This window comes from Brassica napus, chromosome A9 (assembly GCF_020379485.1).
Source record: "Brassica napus cultivar Da-Ae chromosome A9, Da-Ae, whole genome shotgun sequence".
Taxonomy (NCBI): Eukaryota; Viridiplantae; Streptophyta; class Magnoliopsida; order Brassicales; family Brassicaceae; genus Brassica; species Brassica napus.
The window spans coordinates 1,134,659-1,156,825 of NC_063442.1; the positions used below are offsets into that span (position 1 = coordinate 1,134,659).

At 32.8% G+C, this 22,167-nt stretch overlaps 2 protein-coding genes and 1 long non-coding RNA gene across 4 annotated transcripts; all 3 read left to right on the plus strand.

Annotated features, from left to right (window-relative positions):
• The first annotated feature begins 260 nt into the window (after nucleotides 1-260).
• LOC125577963 lies at nucleotides 261-4,310 on the plus strand. The gene is made up of 4 exons (XM_048740181.1): nucleotides 261-3,446; nucleotides 3,530-3,687; nucleotides 3,762-3,882; nucleotides 3,972-4,310. The coding sequence occupies exons 1-4, from the start codon at nucleotides 3,297-3,299 to the stop codon at nucleotides 4,308-4,310; spliced, it is 768 nt and encodes a 255-aa protein (XP_048596138.1). The 5' UTR covers nucleotides 261-3,296.
• A 69-nt stretch (nucleotides 4,311-4,379) lies between these two features.
• LOC125577655 lies at nucleotides 4,380-13,160 on the plus strand. 2 transcript variants are annotated; one of them, XR_007316055.1, is made up of 5 exons: nucleotides 4,380-5,008; nucleotides 5,090-7,473; nucleotides 7,538-7,628; nucleotides 7,693-7,817; nucleotides 7,904-13,160. It is a non-coding gene; the product is annotated as an uncharacterized LOC125577655 (long non-coding RNA). The 2 variants fall into 2 exon arrangements; XR_007316054.1 differs by having other exon boundaries at nucleotides 4,380-7,473.
• A 641-nt stretch (nucleotides 13,161-13,801) lies between these two features.
• On the plus strand, nucleotides 13,802-18,090 carry LOC106384327. The gene is made up of 2 exons (XM_013824308.2): nucleotides 13,802-17,807; nucleotides 18,041-18,090. Exons 1-2 carry the CDS (start codon nucleotides 13,802-13,804, stop codon nucleotides 18,088-18,090), a joined length of 4,056 nt encoding a protein of 1,351 aa, XP_013679762.2.
• The last annotated feature ends 4,077 nt before the right edge of the window (nucleotides 18,091-22,167 follow it).

Genomic DNA, 22,167 nt, shown 5'->3' on the forward strand with positions numbered 1-22,167 from the left:
ATTTATTTATCGTGTTAAGCACATTAATGGGTCCCTCATGTGATGTTGATGGATATAGTGATTAAGGATGTACTAACCATGAAATCATGATTCATCATCATTCACTATCTAATACGTGCCAAAGTTGTTCCTTAAAGAATCAAAGAAGAAGTTGCTAAAAAAAAAAGAATCAAAGAAGACAATCCTATTTTATAAAAGAAAATTATTTATGCAGCATTTAATATATATATATATATATATATATATTGTAACATATATGATTGTACAAAATGGCAAAACTGAAACAGTTTTTTTTTGTATTTCAGGACATGAAAATTATATAGTTATTTATAACAAAACGAAATAAATAAATATAAGTGATCATCACTGTTTTAGCAACCATTTTATTATTATACCAACTAGGTAGTAATTTATGCATTGCATATAGTAAGGTATATATATTAATTATTCAACAATATGCAACTCTTAAATTATATCCTAAATTGCATAGAGACACACATAATATTTTAAAAATTATAATATTTACTATATAATAAGCGTTGACTAAATTTGGTGTATTTATTACGAAAAAGAAATATAATATGTAATGTAATATATATAACATAAAAGAGTTTAATAAAAAAGATCAAAAATTAAATTCTTACTATGCTTTCAAATAATAAAATAGGCAAACTACTTGAATGATATCATATATCTTTTTTTGTTTGGGGTAAATAAAAAAAAGTAATTTTACAATGGTTAAACTCTAATGATTTCAACACATCTATAGAATAACTAATAGAAAAAATGTGTTGGTTTGGTTTGGTTTGATACATTAATTTATATTTTATTAATAGAATACATACGTGTAGTTATATAAGAAAGATCAAAACAACATGAATTTTATTTTCATAATAAAATAGGTAAATAAGTTGAGTGAGATGAAAAAATTCTTATAAATAGTTAAGTTTCACTAAATTTCTAAAAATGTTAAAATATATAGAATAACAATTTTTCTCTTGATAAAGGAATAACAAAAAGTTGAATATATAATGTTGTTGTAATAGATTAATTTAGACCTTTTCAATGAAATTTCATATTTATTGATCCAAAGATACAAATGAGCATTTTTAAAAGAATGATTCTCGTACCCTGGAGTCGTTCAAAAAAAAAAAGAGTGATTCTTTTTTCTAAGATGTGAAGAATACCTTCCAATTTAAAGAAGAAAAGATCTACTCTATACTAAAAGTAACAAATAGAGTGTTTTTAGCCTGTCCACGTCGACATATTTATTCCACCAATCAGGACATTTGCTTCGTCCACGTAGGATTTCGGTTCTTCTTTTTTTTTGGGTTTTTGGGCCGCGACTAAACCAAAACGACATCAAACGCTATGGATCTCATAAGGGATTGTGTGGGCTTGGTGGCTTGGTTTGGTTTATTGGGCTTTCTCTCTGTTTATTAAAAAAAAACCTCACCCACGCGAGGCGGAAACCTCGAAGCTCCGCGCCTCCATCTCTTCCTCTTCACCCTTTCTTCTTCATCGTTACAGAGATTTCGATCCACTACTCTACATTCAATACCCCACGACATCTCCAGCCATCAATTTATCCTTTATGACTTCGTTTCGGTTTGCTTTTTTCCCGGTCCTTTATATACTGTTCATCTCTTTTGCGTGGAAACCAAATCTCGAACTTCTCTCCTTACTCTATGGCGATCAAACCGAATGGAAAATCCCCTGTTACCTCCGATCACGATGACAGAATCATGCTTTTCCGCGATGTCACAACGGGTCCCCACGAAACCCAGCTGCGTTTCCGGTTGATTCATTTCTGGGAGGCTTGGAACCCTTTGAAGAAGACGCTTATTGGGATTGAGATGCTGTTAATTGACGAGGAGGTATTTGTTTTCAGCCAATATAGTTTAGACGCTTATTTGTTATTTAAAACGTTCTTTGGGTTTTTTTTGGCTCCTGATTTTATATCGATACGTTTCTTCGTTTTACCATATTCGATAGTTATTGAATTTGTTTTTAGATCCTCATTAGTATAGAGTAGATTTTTACACTGTCCTTAGTTTTTACAGAACAAAAAAACTATTAATTTGTACTGTATTTTCTCGCAGGGATCTGTTATCCAAGGATTCATTTCGCCAAGCCGTATTGAGAGACATTTGTCTAAAATGAAGCCTGGATCGCTTTACAAGCTCAACAATTTTTATGGATCAAGCAACAAAACCATGTATCGGGTTTCTGATCATGCGGTGACGGTGTCGTTCTCATGGAACTCGGAGCTCTCTGTTCTTGAAGACAGTCCCACTCCTTTTGATGAAGACAGATTCCGTTTTCATTCCTTTGAGGAATTTCAAGCTGGCTGTGATAGCAAAGGAGACCTCTACGGTAATCTCTGTTATCCCACACACCATCTATGAGTTGCAATGCTTGATGATTAATCTAGATTTTTGCTTACAGTGCTATGCGTGTTTGGTTTTGTTTGATTATGAGAAGTAGATTACTTAGTGCGCCCTACTCTTACTTTCGCGGTTGATCGGCCAATTACAAATAAGATTACAAATAAGGTTTACTAATTTCGTTTGTACCCTGAGGAGGATTTTTATTACTACACTTAGTGTTTGTTTTTTTTTTTTTAAAATTGGAGGATATTTTGGTTAGGATCTGTTAGCTGGTTGAGTTCTATGTCTGGTTATTTTCTATGAAATTGTTGAAATGCTTTTCCATATTTAGTCTTCTTATTTACACGCTTAATGATTAATGGTATAGATGTTCTTGGGCACATGAAGCTGGTTAATGGTCAGTGTCTCACGGGGACCCCAGTTTTTGATGAAGTGGAAATAGCTAGGGCGAGGCATGTGTTGGTTCATGTGCAGTCATACGAGTAGGTGTATTATTATTTCTTAAACACTTTGTCTGTCTACTTATATTAACCATTTAGTGACAATATTTTGCAGTGGACCTGTGGTGAAGCTCTACCTTTGGGACCAGGCTGCAAGAGACTTCTGCAAAAAATTCAAGTCATACGAACGCACCCCCACCGTGTTATTGGTGACAACCGTTAACACCAAGAGTCTCGGAGGTTCTGTTTCTAACTTTAGAAAATTTTCTTACAATTAGTTATCTACTCTTGCTGGTCTTTGAATGGGTGTTGCTTAATACAACAGGTACTCTTGCACTGACTACAATGTCCTCCTCACGTGTCTTTATGGACTGCGACGTCCAACCTACGGTCGACTACTCTAGCTGGTAAATCTATATATATTTACATTTTTATATTTAATCTTTAGCTAACTCATCCCATATCAATGAATGAATGGATCAAAATGTTACTACTCTGTCTCAGGTTGGGCTCTAACCCACAGAGTGCTGAGTTGGTTAATGCAGAAGTGGTTACTAAAAGGGAGACACTGACCATAGGAGAAATATTCTCCTACATCAGGGATGGATCTAATAAGGTACGAATTGATGTTTTTGGGCAGTGAAACTATCAACAGTCATTTATTAAAAATTTTGAGTCTTATGGAGCTTTGCTGTGTAGGAGGCTTTTTTTGAGTGCACGGCTACGATTGATGATGTGGTCCATGGTTCAACCTGGTATTACATATCCTGCAGTGGTTGCCATACTAAGGCTACGAAAGGCCCAACTTCTTTGATGTGTTCAAAATGTGGGAAAGTCAACATATCAGGAGTACCACAGTATTTATTCTAACTCACTTCTCAATTCTCAATAACAATTTGAATGGTATTAGCTTATTAATTTCTCATGGCAGGTACCGTGCACAGATATCTGTCTATGACAACAGTGAGCAAGCTGTTTTTGTTCTGCTTGGTGATGCTGGTTTTGAGTTAACCGGGAAGCATGCAGCCGAGTTAGTCAGCAGCTATTTTGAGGTAAGTTTCATCACTCGGAACTCTTAGTGTTGGTACTCTCTATATTGGTCTTCACGTAAGAATTGAATATTGATAATCTTCAATGTCAGGCTAATGGAGACCAAGGAGTTACTCAAGAGGTGCCTTTCCCGGAAGCTTTAATTAGCACTATCGGTCAGAAACATAACTTTTGTGTAAAAGTTACACAGCACAACTTAGATGGCAAGTCTCGATCTTTGACTGTGACCAAGATTCTCCCTATGGAATCTCCACCAGTCACAGAAGCTTCGGGAGGAAACTACAACCCGACAACCTTGGAGGACGGATTTGAGACTGGAACAAAGGTGTGTGAAGCTTCCAAAGTCAGTGGGGATTCGGCAGAAGGAAGTAAGAGCAATGGTGACATTGATGAGATGGGCAAAGCAAAACGCCTTAAGCGTGGGGTGTAGATGTTACGTGTGTCGTAGCATGTCTTGCATGGGATTACGTTTAAACTTTTTTTTTTTTTTTTTGCTCTCTCTGTTATTGACTTTTGATTTCTTTCAATCTCTCTAAAGTTTTTTATATACTCTGAATGCTTATGTTTTGATTATCATAATTCTACTTCTTAAGGCTTATAACTCTGTTTGTTTAGGTGTTTAGAAATATAGCTTTGTGACAAACAGGTCAATCAATACCGAATTTGAAAATCATTTTTTAACGAACTATTGTTTTTTTTTTTGAAAAATGTCTGTAATGAAAGCAACATTTTAGGAAAAAAAGGAGGTTTTCAAGTTCATATTTTATTTTGGATAAAAACGTGTTCTCCAATCTACGTAATTACTACACTTTCCATAAAATTGTTGAAGGCATAAATTTAGTACCGTTTATGGAAAAGGAATCAATCAAGTAATCAAGCAATACCTAAACCATATCAAACACGATTTTTTTAATCGAGAATATATCTTCCCATTTTTTAATCAGCCAAATAATTCGATTTTACCTAAATCACATCAAACGCGATTATTTCTTCCGTATCTCTCCCCTTTGGCTGCTGCCCGGTAAACCAAGCTTTCTTTCTCCGTTTTGAAGCATCCCCTAAAGCTGCTGCAACCAAGCTTCCTATTTCCCATCTTTAGTCAACGCTAGACTCAACGTACTGTGGAAGGTAAGACTTTTTAAATCGACCAAGAATATACAAATCTTAATCCATCAATCTAACTGCTAATCAGTTTCATTATAAGGTTAGAAATATATAAGGAATGGAGCAGCCACATCTTCCACCCCCTTCGCAAACTGCAGGTAAACATATCTATAATCATCCTAAAAATCGCCTTATAGGAATGGTCGTCGGTATATGCATATGTCGCTAGATATATTAATTGTATTTCTTAGGCCATAAACCAAGATATACATACATATTGAGACAAAAGGTTAATCAAATGTTTAACGTAACTTTAAAATAAAAATTTATATAATATAAACTTTAATATTTATAGGATAGTGATGCAACGGTTCGTGCATGCAGTTAATAATTAACAAAGCTTTAGAGATGCAAAGTCGAGTGTGACTTCTTAGAATATATTAGTTAGTGCGCTACCTGTTTAAAATGAAACATGTGTTCTATAAATATTACAAAATGATCAAATATTCGATTTGATGTGCTAATATTGTATAAAATAATGTCTCCAGAATTTTTAGATTTATAATGATCTACTTTTTTGGATAGGATCAATACTGATTTTTTAAAAGACTAAATAACACCATGTCATTCTTATAATTATTTACGTTCTTTATTACGTTCGAATTATTTCTTATGAGTATAAAGAACAATTCTATAGCCAATGATATTTAATGGCTATATAAATTATGTTTCATAAAAAAATCAGTGCATTGTATGCTAAGTGCCTTTGTTTAGACAGACAATCTTTAATTGTTAGACAACTATAGCCATATACTTAACTATCACGAACGTTAGTTTCAATTTTTCACAACTAATATATGTATATATATTAGTTTCTAAGTCTTCACAGCAATATGTCTCGAGTTTTTTTTAACTGGAAATTTGCGGAACTGAAAATTATATATGTATTTAACTTAGATCAGAAATAATATATATATATATATATGGTATTTGTTAATTTATTCATTCAGGATCTTTTTTGAATATTGTTGTCTTACCGTTTATTCAATAATTTTTATACATTGTTTTTTATTCGTAAATTTTCCATTTTATATAGTTTATTGCTAATCTAAAACATATATTAACTATTCATAGTTTGCTTATAAATCTCAGTTAAAATTTAAGCTGAAAGAAAATAAACTAACCATCACAAGAAACTTATAAAATTAACATTCAGGAATAAATGCTCATTCACACCAACGTTTAAAGACAAAAAATTATATATTTAAACCCACCCTATTAACCACATTTCGACAAAGACTTCACCCCACACAATTACCTCAACAATGAGTGACATACCACTTATATCTCATAGAATCTCGCATCAAAGAAGATCTACAGGTGGAAACCCTGAAACAAACCCAACCACGAGATGTGTATTGTTTGCTTCGGAAATTACAACCAACACATCAATCTTTGTACTATTACATGCGGCCACAGTTTCCATTTCCCTTGCATTGATCAGTGGCTTTGCAGAAACATAAGTTATCCTATTTGCAGAGAAAGCAATCTTTGATGCCAAACTTTCCGAAAAATAAAAAAAAGTCAATTGAATTCTGAATTCTAATATCCTTTTGGTCTTCATTTTATTATGCCATTTTGTATAAAAGTTATTATATTTGAAATCCCATGTTATTATACACAGTTAATATTTTTAACATAAAACTCAATATTCTAATTTAAATTTTTAAAATAACAGAAAAACTAATTTCTGTCTGAGCTCGAGACCAAATCCGTACAATAATGTTTCTATATTTTCGGTTATTAAAAAATAACATAAACAGTAACATAAATATAAAAAATAAAAAACATTTTCGTAACAATATTTAACTACCTATCAGTATCTTATTACAATTTTTAAATCGTATATCTTTTAGTGACATCTTCCATGCAACACATTCCTCAAAGAATCCACCAACTTCAAGAAGGGATTTCAATTCGTCCTATCATCGTATGTATAAGAAATGTTTGGGACATCAAAAAACACCAAACCGATAGTACTCGAACTTCCATCGGCTTCATGTGCTACGACCACAACGTAAGCCTTTTCTAAACTTCTATATATATATATATATATATACAAATATCTATATATTTCCCAATCCACCATATTTGATTAAAACTACTCACTGCTTCCTTAATTGGTTCGGCCCTACAAAATATTTTTCACACCCAGGGACAACTATTAGAAGGTCGGGTCACCGGAGACATTCAGCCGAATGATTCAAAAAACTTAACTGAAGGAGATAGTTATGAGTTTTCGAGATTTTATGTCATACATAATTCCCGACAACGGAAGCTCACCCAACTGCCGTACTATATTCAGATCGGCCAAAGGACAACAGCATTGAATGTTACACTTGATGGTCCGATGTTCCCAGTTCACAGTTTGTCACCTCAGAGATACACAAATCTATTGCGGTTAGCCAGTACACCCACATACTTACCAGGTAAGTATGTCATTCCAATATTAGTTAAATAAATATGTATATTTATTTTAAAATCAATGTGCAGACGTCGTGGGACAGATAGTCATAATACAAAAAATAAAACTTAACCACCCAGAACTCAATATTGATGCTACGATTGGCCTACGACTGAACAGGTTAGTCTTACACAATAGTTTTTAACAAAATAATTATTATCTTCATACCACATTTCTACCTCAGGTCAACGATTGTTAAACTCATATTGTGCGACCAGCAAGCAGCAGATTTTAGCATCCTACAAAGCAAGAAGAATAGAAAATTTAAAGTTATGATCATCACAAGCGTAATTCCTAAACTAATCCAAGGTACATATTTCAATTTAACACATCAAAAATAATACATATATGAATATTTTTCTTATCAACATAAAAACAATATCCAATATTTGCAGGCAAACTTATACTCCATTCATCACCAGCAACAGTTTTCTACTTCAACAAATCAATTGATTACATAAAGCATTTCAAAAGGCGAATTAGAGATTATGCAAAAACATGCAGCACAGAGTGATCTTCCTTCATTCATAATCCGGATTATTATTCTCTCTCTCAAAGAACTTGATACCTAGATTTGTTTTCATTAAACTTTATTTTATGATTGCTTTCCTTTATTTTCGTGAACTTATCCAAGATGAGATTTTGATCTTTTTAAATAAAATAATCTAAATTCTAAAACTAAAACAAATATTTTTTACAATAATTAGTTAATTTATGCTAAAGATGATAAATAAACCAAAATTAAATACATATCCGTGCTCAGCCATGCAAGTTAGTGAGCAGTAAGGCATGATCAGAGTGAATAAGAAGTCCACTATAAATATGTGGTCGTTTGGAGATAAAATTGTGGAATAAATATGTCGACGTGGACAGGCTAAAAACACTCTATTTGTTACTTTTAGTATAGAGTAGATTTATAATTATATTTTTAAATACAACATAAATTCAGGACTTACAGCAATACACAAACAAATATAGATAAACACATTAAATTCAGGGGGAAAAAAATCTTCATAAAACTTAAATTTCCCATTATTATACAAATATGGGAAAGCTTTTTTTTTTTTTTTGGTATGAAAGCTTCAAAGAGAGAAAATATAACTGTACTATTTTTTATTCCAGTCTCTACTTTTTACAAAAATCATCTTCCTCCCATATTAAGCAGTTACAAAAGCATTATATAATTAAGATTTGGTAAAGATATTATACTAAAAACTTTTCTTAGTTCACAAATAGAATTCACTCACCCTGACCTGGCCACGATTTCCTCAGTCAGGCGAGTGCACATAGATCAAGTCAACAAAAACAAACAAGTCAAAAATATTAACATCCATCCATAAATGCTATTATAGGTTTTAAAGACCTCTAATTTATGTAATATTACAAAACTCCAAATTCTTTTAATACAATTAAAGTTTGACCATTACATATATTATAATAATATTCTAGCACGATATTCAACTGTAACTTTTCAACTATTACACGTTAAAAAATATTATTAAGTATGCTTCGTTTTTTGAAAATGGGGTGTTTATATTTTAAATAGGTTATTGGAGTACTTTTTCTTTTGCTGAACTTATTCGAGATAAGAAGCTATTTAAATTAAACTTTGTTGTTTTCAATATCTAAAATAAAATAGAATTATCATAAACTAATTAATTCTTAGTTATAATCCAATTCCTCATCTTTACTCATTTGAGTTCATTTTTTAAAATTTGTTTTGTAAAAAAACAATTCAAGTTCTGAGTATATGAAAATTTTAGATTCTTAATGATCTAAATTTTGGTTAGGATCAATACTGAGTTTCTATTCTTATTTGTATGTTTATAAATTGTATTAGCCTTTGCTTTTCATTATATGATTATTCAAAAATTTATATGGGTTTATTTATATATAATCTATTAAAAAAGAAGTCATGATACCTTTATGTCTGATTTTTTTTATTTGAAAGATTCTGAAATTATGTATGGAATTTTACATAAGTTAGTTATAACATATTTATTTTTGTTTAACATATTAATAAATATCCTACGAACAATGTTCAACCACATCTTTCAAATATGTTTTTAAATGTTATCAAGTTGTATTTTCGAAATTTTTTTTACAACTGTCCAAGTTGAAACATCTTTCTTTAATAATTATAATTCATAACCCATAACTTCCTAAGACCAGGAAAAGTTTTATAATATGTAACTTATTTTCTATTCAACCTATATTAATGTTATATTAAAAAACTTACATACTTTCAACTATTTAACCCCATGCATCATGTATCTATTTTACAACTCATCCAAAAATCTAGACAACTCCACTAAAATCTAAACATGAGTCTAATTTCTTGGATTGTACGCCACAAAACTTCACAAAGTCTGACATCTCCAAAAAGAAGCATCACCATGAATATAAAGAGACGAAATACACAACAAACGAAGATCGTGATCTCTATTGACATGAAGACAACAAGTAGTGGTTATCTAACACACGAAACAGCAAGCAATATGGAGTTTATGCTTGGTTACCACGAGATCGATTTTGACACGATTACTGAGATAATCGAGGAGGCTTCCGCCGTTGCCGCACGCAATATCCCAACACTCAATAATCCCACCAATATTGATTTTGATATAATTGTTAAAATAAATGATCTTAATCCAGACGCTATCCGCAGAATTGACCTGGATGTTTATCTCATCGAGCTACGGGATAATCGAAGGGATACAATTCCTAGCGAAAGAAATGACATATGTCCAATCTGTTGGGAAGAGTTTGGCACCGAACTGGATATCAACTCCTTGAGTTGTTATCATACCTATCATCATCACTGCATCTCGAACTGGGTTGAAAAAACTTTAACTTGCCCATATTGTAGAGCAGTACTTGCTTAATACACAATAAATCCATTATCTTATCTAATAATTGTTTCCCCTGTTTTAAATTTTTAATTGAAAAAGAAATAATAATAATTATAATTGAATTGCATCCGTAAAGAATTATTATTATTATTATGTATAAATAAAGACGTGTCGGGTTTTAATTAGGAAAGTGGGTTTTAAAGTGATACTATGATTCATATTTATAGAAAATTAAGACAGCCCCATATATATTATTTTATTTCGAAATCTTTTTTAAAAAACATGCTGTTAATATCTCTATTATAGCTGGAAAGATTAACATCCCAAATCAAATTATTACTAATACTACAAATACAACAGTTATTATAAACCAAAGATAGTATTTAAAATATACTAACATCACCAAAACAGTATTACGTTATTATAAAGATCAAATCAACCTTCACAAATAAGTCAAAAAAATTAACATCCATCTATAAATGCTCATTAAAACCAACATTAAAAGAATTATATGCTCACTAAATTAAATAACCTCAATTATCTTTCCAAGTATTATTAAATTATAAAGATTTTTAAACAAAAAAATATAGATAAACTTAGTGTATTATGGTAGTTAGTTTTCTCATTTCCTAACAGATTATTTTGGCAAACCCAAAATTACGATCGTTATTAAATCCAAAGAGATTTCTTTGATAATTTTATGTTCTCAAATTATTATAAGAGGATGGATAGATCCAAAGAGAGAAAATACAACTATCCAATTTTTTGATTCCAAAACAAAAACTTAGATACATTGTCTTAAAAACTTCCCCTAACATATAAATTCCAGCGAAACTGAAACACTTTAAATAAAAAACTCATAAAATTAACATTCAGTAATAAATGCTCATTCACACCAACGTTAAAAGACAAAAAAATCATATATTTAAACTCACTTTATTTCCCACATTTCGACAAAGACTTCACCCCACACAAACACCTCAACAATGAGTGACATACCACTTATATCTCAGCGAATCTCACATCAAAAAAGATCTACAGGTGGAACCCCGAAGCAAACCTTCCAAGTTTATTCGAATAAAAAATATTATATTTGAAATCACATGTTATTACACACTTAATGTTTTTAAACATAAAATTCAATATTCTGTTTAAAATTTTTAAATAACAGACACATTAATTTATTTTTGAACTCGAAACCAAATCCATACAACAATGTTTCTATATTTTCTGTATTTATAATATATCATTAACCACATTTTGACATTTTGGGAAAAAAAGCGCTGTCTAGATGTGATTGAGCAAGAAAAAGGAATAATGAAAGATGAAATTTCACATAAAAATAAGACATCATATTTGGATATATTTAAAAAATACTTACAAATATATTATATTCTTGATAATTTTAAAATTAATTAAACAGAGGCTAAATTATTAAAAATTAAAATACAAATAAAACAAAATCAATATTTTGTAACATCAAAATAATAATTGGATAAAAAATATATTATGATAATAAGTAGATTAAAGATTTTGAAGATTTCTAATTTATGTAATATTACAAAACTCCAAATTTGCTTATTACAATTAATATTCTACTATTAGATAGATTAAATTAATGTTCTAGAACGTTATTCAACTGTCAGTTCTCAACTATTACACGTAAAAAAAATAGAATTTATAATTAGAAAAAATTAAGACCCACCTATATATTATTTTAGTTCGGAATATTTTTAAAATACTTGCTATTATGATTTCTATTATAGCTGGAAAGATTAACTTCGCAAATCAATTTATTTTAAATACTACAAATACAACAGTTATTGTAAACCAAAAATAAAAATAAAAATATATGAACATCACCATCACTTTTAAGCCCATTTCCAAAATCTATTTATTTTGGGAACCATATAACCATTTCCTAGCTATTTATTCTACCCATTACTATTGTTATTAGTTTATTTAGATCATAGTTACATTGAGAGTAGAACAAAAGAATATAGAAGTACATAAATTAATACGTATAAATAAAAACGTGTATCACGTAAAGATATCAAATTAGATTAGTACTATACACGAAACAGTGTATTATGTTTTCATTATGAAATTGGATTAATACTCTATTTAAATGGATACTAATAATTTAAAATTGGAAAAACCTAATGACCCACAATTATTTTATTATAATTAGAACATTTCAAAATTCTGTCTAGATATTTAATTACCTTCTACTTTGAATTTAATCATAACTATAATACATTACTTAATATAACGAAGAAAATAACATTATCAAAACTACAGGAGGATCCACGCAAAAGAGGAAGCGAGGCCGACCACGTGGATCACTTAATAAACCAAAAGGTATATATTTACTACCCAAAATAGCTAATCCTAAGAGAAATTGTCTTATCCCAATTATTAAACTGTGTACATTTTCAGTTCATCTGGTAAATGACCGACCATCATTCAAACCAACATATTACGACTGTAAGTATATATGGATCATATTATTATATCTTAAACCAAACTTATTCATCAAACAAACTAACTTCCCAGACTTATTTTAACAGGTGGCTGTGATAACTGCGACTCTTACAGTAAGAAATAATCCTAAACTGTGTATCTATCATGCTATATTCTTTTAACCTAACCACTGTTAATCTTAATAGTCAAGCAGAAAAATGCACGTAATATGAGAAAGGCCATTTTGCTATCCAAACGAACGTCGGCATCGTCACGGGGTACGCATAATGGCTGATAAAATCTATTTCGATTTATTACATTTCTGATTTAAATTTACGTTGTTTCTATATAGATACAAATGCTCCACGAAATCCACAAGGAACGCGTCGCACTCAACCAAAAAAGAAAGGTGCATACTACTTAAGCCCCTATAGTTTCCCAGAAATATATATATATATATATATATATATATTTAATTTCTAAAATATATTTTTTCAGCGTAATGGTGTTTCCAAAAATCAACTAATATCAATTTTCAAAACTAATTCATTTTAACAAATAACTTTTTTAAAAAAAAAAAACAAAAAATACTAAAGAAAACAAATAAAAAACTTTTTTACGAAAAAATAAAAAAACAAATTTCTAACCCTCTGTTAAACTCTCAAGATTTCAATAAACTATGATTTAACAATTCGTAATAAACATTTTCCAGAAAAAGGTTCCACATCCCGACTTGATGAAAACCAAATCGTACCATGCTCAAAATGTGGTGCATTAATGTGGACTTCTGAAAGCACTGCTACAGACCCACGAACAGGTGAACCAACTTTCACCCTTTGCTGTAACCATGGCCAAATCAAGCTTCCACCGATCAACCAGCCGCCAGCCCTGTTAGAAAAACTTCTTCAAGCCAGATGGTTTCGAGATACTATCCGAGTCTATAATTCTGTCCTTGCTTTTACATCCGTTGGAATGAAAATGGATTATAGTGTCGTCCACGCACCTGGTCCTTATACTATACGGATCCAAGGTCAAACCCACCACAGAATTGGCTCCCTCATACCACGACAAGGCTGTCTCCCAGAATATCTCCAGCTTTACATATTTGACACGGCTAACGAACTCAAAAACCGCCTAAACGCGATGGGGCAAACCTCAGCAGAAGGTAACCTCGATGAGCCAACGTTAGCCCTCCTCATCGAGATGATTGACGAGAACAATTGTCTGGCAAAGATCTTTCGTCGTGCACGAGACCACTACGAAAGCGTTGGGTCAGAGTTTACTATTAGGTTAGTCCAAGATAAAGGGAAGGGGAAGGAATATGATCTTCCAACTACAAGCGAGGTGGCAGGTCTTATTGTGGGGGATATAACATCAACAATTGGACAACGAGATATAGTGGTTCAGTTTCAATCTGACACTCTGCAGCAGATACGTGACGATCACCCTCTATATATGAGCCTCCAATACCCTCTTTTGTTTCCGTATGGTGAATACGGGTTTCACCCAGAAATTCCCCTGCATCTTGAGACAGGCACTTCAAGAACAAGGCAATTCGTGACCATCCGTCAATACTACGCTTCTCTAATCCAAACACGTCCTAACCAAGGAATGACGTTGATTAAAGGCGGTCGTCTCCTCCATCAGTTTATTGTGGACGTTTACACAGCGATTGAAGAAGACCGACTGAGGTGGGCGAGAAATAACCAAGAAATCTTGCGGGCTGAGCTCTACAGCAATGTCCTTGATGCTGTAAGTAAAGGTGACACTGATGCTAAAATTATTGGCCAGAGATTTATACTGCCACCAAGTTTCACCGGAGGCCCCCGGTACTTGGTTGAGAAATACCACGATGCTATGGCTATTTGCAGGGAATTCGGCAATCCAGATTTGTTTATCACGATGACGGCCAATCCAAACTGGAGCGAGATTAAAGAACATCTTCAGAAATACGGTGGAGATTCTCCTAATGATAGACCGGATATTGAATGTCGGGTTTTTAAGATGAAGCTAGATCAACTGCTCAAGGATTTCAAAGCAGGCACTTTTTTCAAGCCATATAAGGCAGCTCTCCACCGAATAGAGTTTCAAAAAAGAGGTCTCCCTCATGCACATATATTATTGTGGTTAGGAAATTCTACCAGAACACCAAGTGCAGAAGAAGTGGATGAAATAATTTCGGCCGAGCTCCCCAACAAAGAGGAAGACCCAGCTGCTTACGACTTAGTCACGAAACACATGATCCACGGTCCATGTGGACACTTCAATCCGAAGTCACCATGTATGGAAAACAATGTGTGCACGAAAAAGTATCCTCGGCCGAATAACGACAACACTTCGATTGACAAATCCGGGTATGTGTTATATCGTCGACGCCGAAACAAAGATCCGGGTACAGTTAAGTCTGGAGCTGTACTAGACAACACTTTCGTCGTGCCTCATAACATTAACCTTCTGAAGAAGTACGAAGCTCATATTAATGTTGAATGGTGTAATCGGACAAGCGCGGTGAAATACTTATTCAAGTACATAACCAAGGGCGTTGACCGAGCAACCGCTGTTATTGAGAAAGGAAATACAGCAACTACATCCGACGCCACAGGATCCGGAGGATCAAAGGAGAAAGTCCTAAGGCAACGCAATGAGATCCAAGACTACATTGAAGCCCGATATTTATCAGCTTGTGAGTCTATGTGGCGGACTTTCGCATTCCACATACACAAAAGAAAGCCGTCAGTTGAAAAGCTTATCATTCACTTGGAAGGCGAACATAATATTACGGTTAAATCAACAGACAACCTCGGTCGGGTAATCCACAAACCGGGTATCGAGAAGACGATGTTCACAGAGTGGATGGTTTTATGCAGAAGGTCAGCGTTTGCCCGAACACTGACATATGTGCAGATTCCTGAATATTTTGTCTGGAACAACAGTGCTAAAGTGTGGACTGAGCGTAAGAGAGGAAAAACAATTGGCCGAGTCGTAGCTGTCCATCCTTCGGCAGGCGATCGATACTACCTGAGGGTCCTCATTAATAAGATTAAGGGTCCTAGAAGTTACGACGAGCTAAAAACATACAACGACGTTAAATACCCGGACTTCAAATCAGTTTGCCAAGCACGAGGCCTTTTGGACGACGATGTTGAATGGCTCGAGAGTATGTCGGAGGGTGCTCGAACGGCCAGCCCATACCAGCTTCGTGATATGTTTGTCACATTCCTAAACAACTGCTTCGTCGCAAGCCCTAAAGGACTATGGGAACACTCATGGAAATCAATGAGCGAGGACATACTTCACAAGAGGCAAAGGATCTTAGGCCACGCGAATCTGGAACTGGACGATAGTACCCTCGAGCAATACACATTGATAGAAGTTGAAAAGCTGATGCGCATGCAAGATCGCTCCTTAAACGATTTTAAGGATATGCCGAAGATCAATCATGTTTTGCTCAAGGAACTGGGGAACAGTTTGTGGAACCAAGAAATGGATTACGATGTTGCGGAGGAAACACTAAGACATGACAATCAATACAAATTGCTCAATGCTGAGCAACTTGCAATCTATGAATCAGTCTTAGACTCGGTTGACAAGAAAGAAGGAAAACTTTTCTTTGTATATGGCGCAGGGGGCACAGGAAAAACATTCCTATACCAGACTATTATATCCAGACTTCGGTCAAGAAAACAAATTGTTCTACCAGTTGCTTCTTTGGGAATAGCCGCATTGCTACTACCAAACGGGAGAACAGCTCACTCTCGCTTCAATATTCCATTGAAGCTCGACGAAGATAAGCTTTGCAACATCAAACCAGGTACAATGCTTGCTGAGTTAATTGAGGAAACAGACCTCATAATTTGGGATGAGGCACCGATGACACACAAACATGCTTTCGAAGCATTAGACAAGTCGTTGAAGGATATTCTGTCTATCAAAAATCCACCCGCAAAGAATCAGCCTTTTGGTGGCAAAACAGTTATGTTAGGTGGTGATTTCAGACAGATCCTACCAGTCATTCCGCAAGGTAGAAGAGCTGATACTGTACTAGCTTCGATAAGCCATTCATATCTATGGAATAGCTGCCACAAGTTCTCTTTGAAAACAAATATGCGAGTCAATCAGGATGAGAAAGAGTTTTCTGAATGGCTTCTCAGAGTCGGGGAAGGTCGTCTAGAAGAAGAACAAGAATATGAGGGGGATGGGTACAATGACCAACTCATAGATATCGATGACTCATTGATTTGTCAGAGTTTTGTTGACCCATTGAAAGAAGTTGTTGATGCTGCATATGGACAAATCAGCAGCCCTATGAATTCCAAGACTTCCTACACCGATAAAGCTATCCTCACACCCCGTAACGAAACCGTTGATGAAATCAATGCTTATACCATCTCACGGACCGACGGGGTATCAAGAGATTACTACAGCTCAGACAGCTTTGAGTTATCAGATACTACATCAGATCAAAATGATACACTATACTCCATTGAGTATCTTAACTCATTGGAATTCTCGGGTTTGCCTTCGCACAAACTTACTCTGAAAGTTGGTGCCCCAGTTATGCTTCTCAGAAACATAAATCAGAAAAAAGGATTATGCAACGGTACTCGGATGATCCTAACCCACGTTGGTGAACGCGTTCTGAAGGCCGAAATCATCACTGGATCCCACATTGGAGAAGAGGTCTTAATCCCAAGAATTGTGCTTTTGTATGATGAAACGAAATTACCGTTCACATTACGTCGGCGGCAATTTCCTATCAGATTGTGCTACGCAATGACAATCAACAAAAGCCAAGGCCAAAGCTTAAAAGAGGTCATCTTATACCTGCCTAAGCCAGTCTTTTCTCATGGTCAACTTTACGTGGCCCTCTCCCGTGTCACAAGCAAAGCAGGATTAACGATCATCAAAACTGAAGATCCACACCAGCTGAAAGTGAAGAACATAGTCTACAAAGAAATCTTCAAAGGCCTTCATCCCGAGACAGGTAATTTAAATAATTTATTTTTTACTCCAATCTTTTTCAGAAATCTGATAACATATTATATTCACAGATTAACAACCTCGAAAATATCGACCCAGCGATGATACAAGCCAATAAAGAAGAGACTTACACATGGGTTTACCCCACCTACGCCAGGTACAAAACTTTTAATTTAATAGCAATACCACAATATTCAACTAAACGTTTGCTGACTAACTATTCTTATCCAATTTCAGGTCCTTTCTTTCTCATGACCCTCAAAACAATCGGATCTGCGAAGACTTAATCTGCTTCCTCCATTATCTACTTTACTTACTACTTTTTTGGCTTTTAAACATTTGCTTTTTAGGCTTTTAATCTGCTTTTACTGCTTTTTTGGCTTTTACTTACAAATTTTCAGACATATTATAACACACAATCCTTCCATCCCAAACAAAAATAATTATTACCAACACATTTTTTTGTGTTCAAACAAAGAATACCTACATCTAATATAATATTTTGGTTCAAAATTTTCTTAGAAAATAACCCGGGCGTAGCCCGGGAACTGACCTAGTTTAAGTAATAACTTCAAAGCAATAGCTGAGAATACCTTCCAACTTGTGATATGTTTTGTATCTGAATGAGCTGATTCAGTTTCTCATGGTCTTGTCTAGCTGGTGAAATAGCTGATATACCGGTGTTCTATTCCCCATATGCCCCCTAGCGTTACGTACCCTCTAAACATTAGTAAATTATCATCTGAAATACTATTCTTACAACAACATAAAACAAATACCCTTCTTACCAAAACTGAAGTGCAAATTGCTTAGAAAAATATATATATATAAGGCTGTGTAGAAAATTGTTTTAAATGATGTAATTTCTATTGTATTTAAGAAATATGAGACTTAAGCAACTAATCTTATGTTCATATATAATTTTTTTACTTTAGAAGTCATTTAATAAATATTAAATGATGATAAAAAAATATAATTTTGATGTAAAGTTATTTAGTTATTTTGTTAATTATATAGTTAGGGTTATATTATTAAGTATTATCTGAATTAGTTAGTTATATACATTGTAATCACTCTAGTAATTTAATACATATATAGAAAATGAATCTAAAAGATCGATGGTAATGGCACATCAACAAGACATACTTGTTTTTTTTTTTTGCACACAAAAAGACATACTTGTAAATAACACATAAATGATGATTATTTAAAATAGGTGTCTGAAATAATATATTGACAGACACAAATAAGTGACAATGTTGTATTACTTTAAAACATACTGGAACATTTGATAATTAATAAATGTTGATACAAACGAGATAATGATCTTTTTGTTTAAAAAATATATATCATTTATCATGTGTTTATATATATAAAGTATATTGCTGATTTAATTTTTGTGGAGTGAAGTAAAGTACACAACACTGTCGTCAAAGATCTTGAAACTCATTGCTGAATCTCAATCAGGAAAACACATGTCTTCCTCCTACGTTATGTATTTCAAGCGACCCCCATGCATCATGCGAACCATCGGCAAACAGTTCAAAATCAACTCCACTTGGAGACGAGAGACATGTGGGGAGCCTCCGAGCTTGGTTCGCAACGCAACAACGAAGAGAAGTAATTTATTCACCTGGTTTTTGTTGAAAGTCACTTCCTATACATCCATACCAAAAAAAAGTCTTTGTAACTCCACTAGATAACTCTTAAGACACACGATACACTAGTTATAAGCGATTTTTGGTTAAATAATTTTTACATTCATTTGAAAAAAATGTTTTTAGGTCACTGTAACTATTTCTACATTATCATTATTAATAGGTGCTTTTTATTATGACATATTTGACCGGTAATTGTCGGCAAACCCCAAGTTTGCTGCAACTAGTCATGCTCAAGGGTACTAATTACTTTTATTAATCATCGTTAGGCATAATTTCTTCTTTTTCAGAAATCTTTAGTCATGATTACTTTCTCTTTTTAGCAATTAATTACTGTTTGTCTGCCATTGTAAATTTCAACAACAACCGGCAAATTAACATACATCAAAGATCAAAACTCCTTGACTAGTAACTTTTCTTTCCTTTCCTTTTCACATTATTACACTATCATATCATATTCAGTTTTGTTTGTACATCTGCCCTATAAAAAATTGGAGAAGTCAAAATGACAAATCAGTTATGAATAGTTTCATATATTTACTTCAATTTGAAAACATATTTGGTTCTGGAAAATTCATGGGTTATGTTTGTCTATCAGACATTGTTTGGTTCTATGCGTTTATATTCAAATGTATATTAAAATTTACATTAATTAACACTTTAAATTGTATCAATTTAAAGTTAAATTATATATTATATGTATATAAGTTTGGAGTTAAATTAATAAATTTATACATATAAAACTAAATAGTGTACCGTAAATTTCCATTTTTTTTTTACTTTTATGTAAAGTTGATTTTTTTGGAAATTATCTCTAGATTTATTTTTTGCATGAAAAAATGGAATTAATTACTTCTTCTGTATCTAAAATTTTTAATAAAATATCTAAACACGATAATTAGTTTTTAACACATAACTGCATCAAAATGTATCATAGACTATGTATTACTATTTTGGCTTCTTCATCCACGATAAATACTAAAAAAAATTATTGTTTTTTGACGTCATCAATTCGTTTAAATTATGAAGTTATTAACAAGTGGTATTTTCACTTAAATAGTCTAGTTTGCGATTACATTAATTCTATTGTCAATTTTTAAGTTTGTGGATGCCATTTTTATCAGCAACTTCAATTATATTATTATATTTATTTTTTTGAATATTATGAATAGCAGCATATTCTTGTAAATATTTTTACTAATTTAAAATCATTTAATATTTTTAAATTAATAAATTTTTAATTTTTAATATTATTAATTTATAAAAGATTTACTGTACTATACACTAAAGCTAAACATCATCAAATTATATTTATATAAAACTGGAGTGATTAATATAAGAGAGGCCAAGTAGACTTTTCTCTTGTTATAATGATATCAAAATCACTTTTAGGTTAATAAGTTGAGATAAAAAGTACTTGGATAAAATATGTTAGCTGCTAGAGGGACAAAGTTACTGTTGTGCTAAGAAAACACATCATGTAACTCTTAATATATATATTTATTTATTTTTACAAAACTCTTAATATATTTTAATATATTTTTTGGTGATCCAGACTCGGTTTGGTGTGTAAAGTAATTTTATTGTCAAATAGTTTACTTTTGTACTTCATTTAATAATTAAATTCAAATATCTTTGAGGAAAAATGGTTGGTAAATATGTGCAAATTGTAGAATTAAGTAGGCCGAAGAACAAAATTATCCGCGCCGTAAGATGGTGTTATAACGGTTTCAATGATTAAAAGAAAGCTGAGCAGTGACGCCGATATTTTTGCTTCACTCCTTTTCTTTTTAAATTTTGCAAATGAGCATGAACGTTAACTAACAATCCTAAGCTCAAAAAGAATCTCAATCTTATGTGATCCTACGTCACTTTCCGCGCGACCGTACATACCCACGTTGGGTTTTAGAAAAATACAAGTTAATCGAGTTAGGAGCTTTACTATTATAAAATATACCACTTAAAGCATCTCCAGTGCTCTTATCTCGTTGGAAGATGCTAAATATCAAGGGCTATTATGGTCTGTGGAATGCTTTCACTTCCATCATCTCAATAGAATCATAATAGCTTTAGATGATTCTACTTTTCCAAAGGTTATTCTAAGACCGATCGCGTGGCCAAACTTCAAATGTCAACATATCCAGATTATGGCAAGATTGGAGAAATTAGAACGGTGGAGAGTGTTGAAAGAAAAGAGGTCATCTAATAGAGGAGCTTTCCTCATAGCTCAAAGTGTGATCAAAGGTGGTTATGCTAAATCTTATGTAGCTACTGGTGCTCTTTTTTGGCTTTTGGATTTCTTTGAGAATGAAGAGAGTCTTTCCTCTTTTTAGATTGACTACTGAAGAGCTTCATGGCAAGAATTTTAGTGGTTTCGAATCAAATTTGTAGGAACTAAGTCTCTGGGTTTTTGGCTATTTTTTGGGTTATGTTTTGACCAGGTTGTTTTATGGTCTTAGAGGGTATGTTTTGTCTTCTTAAAGTTTGTTGGTGTTGTACCTTTAACTATGATGCTCGTTTGAGCAATGAAATGAAATCTTCAGATGACAAAAAAAAAGAAAAGAGAGTTAGAAACAAATTTTCATTTGACAAACCAGAAGAAGTTTGTAAGACATTTGACATCGTTTGTCATAATTAGAATTTTCATTTTAAGGAAAACAAATTAAATTATTTTAAAGTCGTATTAAAATATTAATAAAAAAAAAG

What these genes read in the sequence shown, in the direction of transcription:
- LOC125577963 (XM_048740181.1), top strand. Translation starts at nt 3,297, where the DNA reads ATGAATGAATGGATCAAAATGTTACTACTCTGTCTCAGGTTGGGCTCT. An exon ending in TCAGGGATGGATCTAATAAG is followed by an intron (nt 3,447 to 3,529) that starts GTACGAATTGAT and finishes TTTGCTGTGTAG; the next exon opens with GAGGCTTTTTTTGAGTGCAC. An exon ending in AACATATCAGGAGTACCACA is followed by an intron (nt 3,688 to 3,761) that starts GTATTTATTCTA and finishes TTCTCATGGCAG; the next exon opens with GTACCGTGCACAGATATCTG.
- LOC106384327 (XM_013824308.2), top strand. Translation starts at nt 13,802, where the DNA reads ATGGATTATAGTGTCGTCCACGCACCTGGTCCTTATACTATACGGATC. An exon ending in AGGCCTTCATCCCGAGACAG is followed by an intron (nt 17,808 to 18,040) that starts GTAATTTAAATA and finishes ATCCAATTTCAG; the next exon opens with GTCCTTTCTTTCTCATGACC.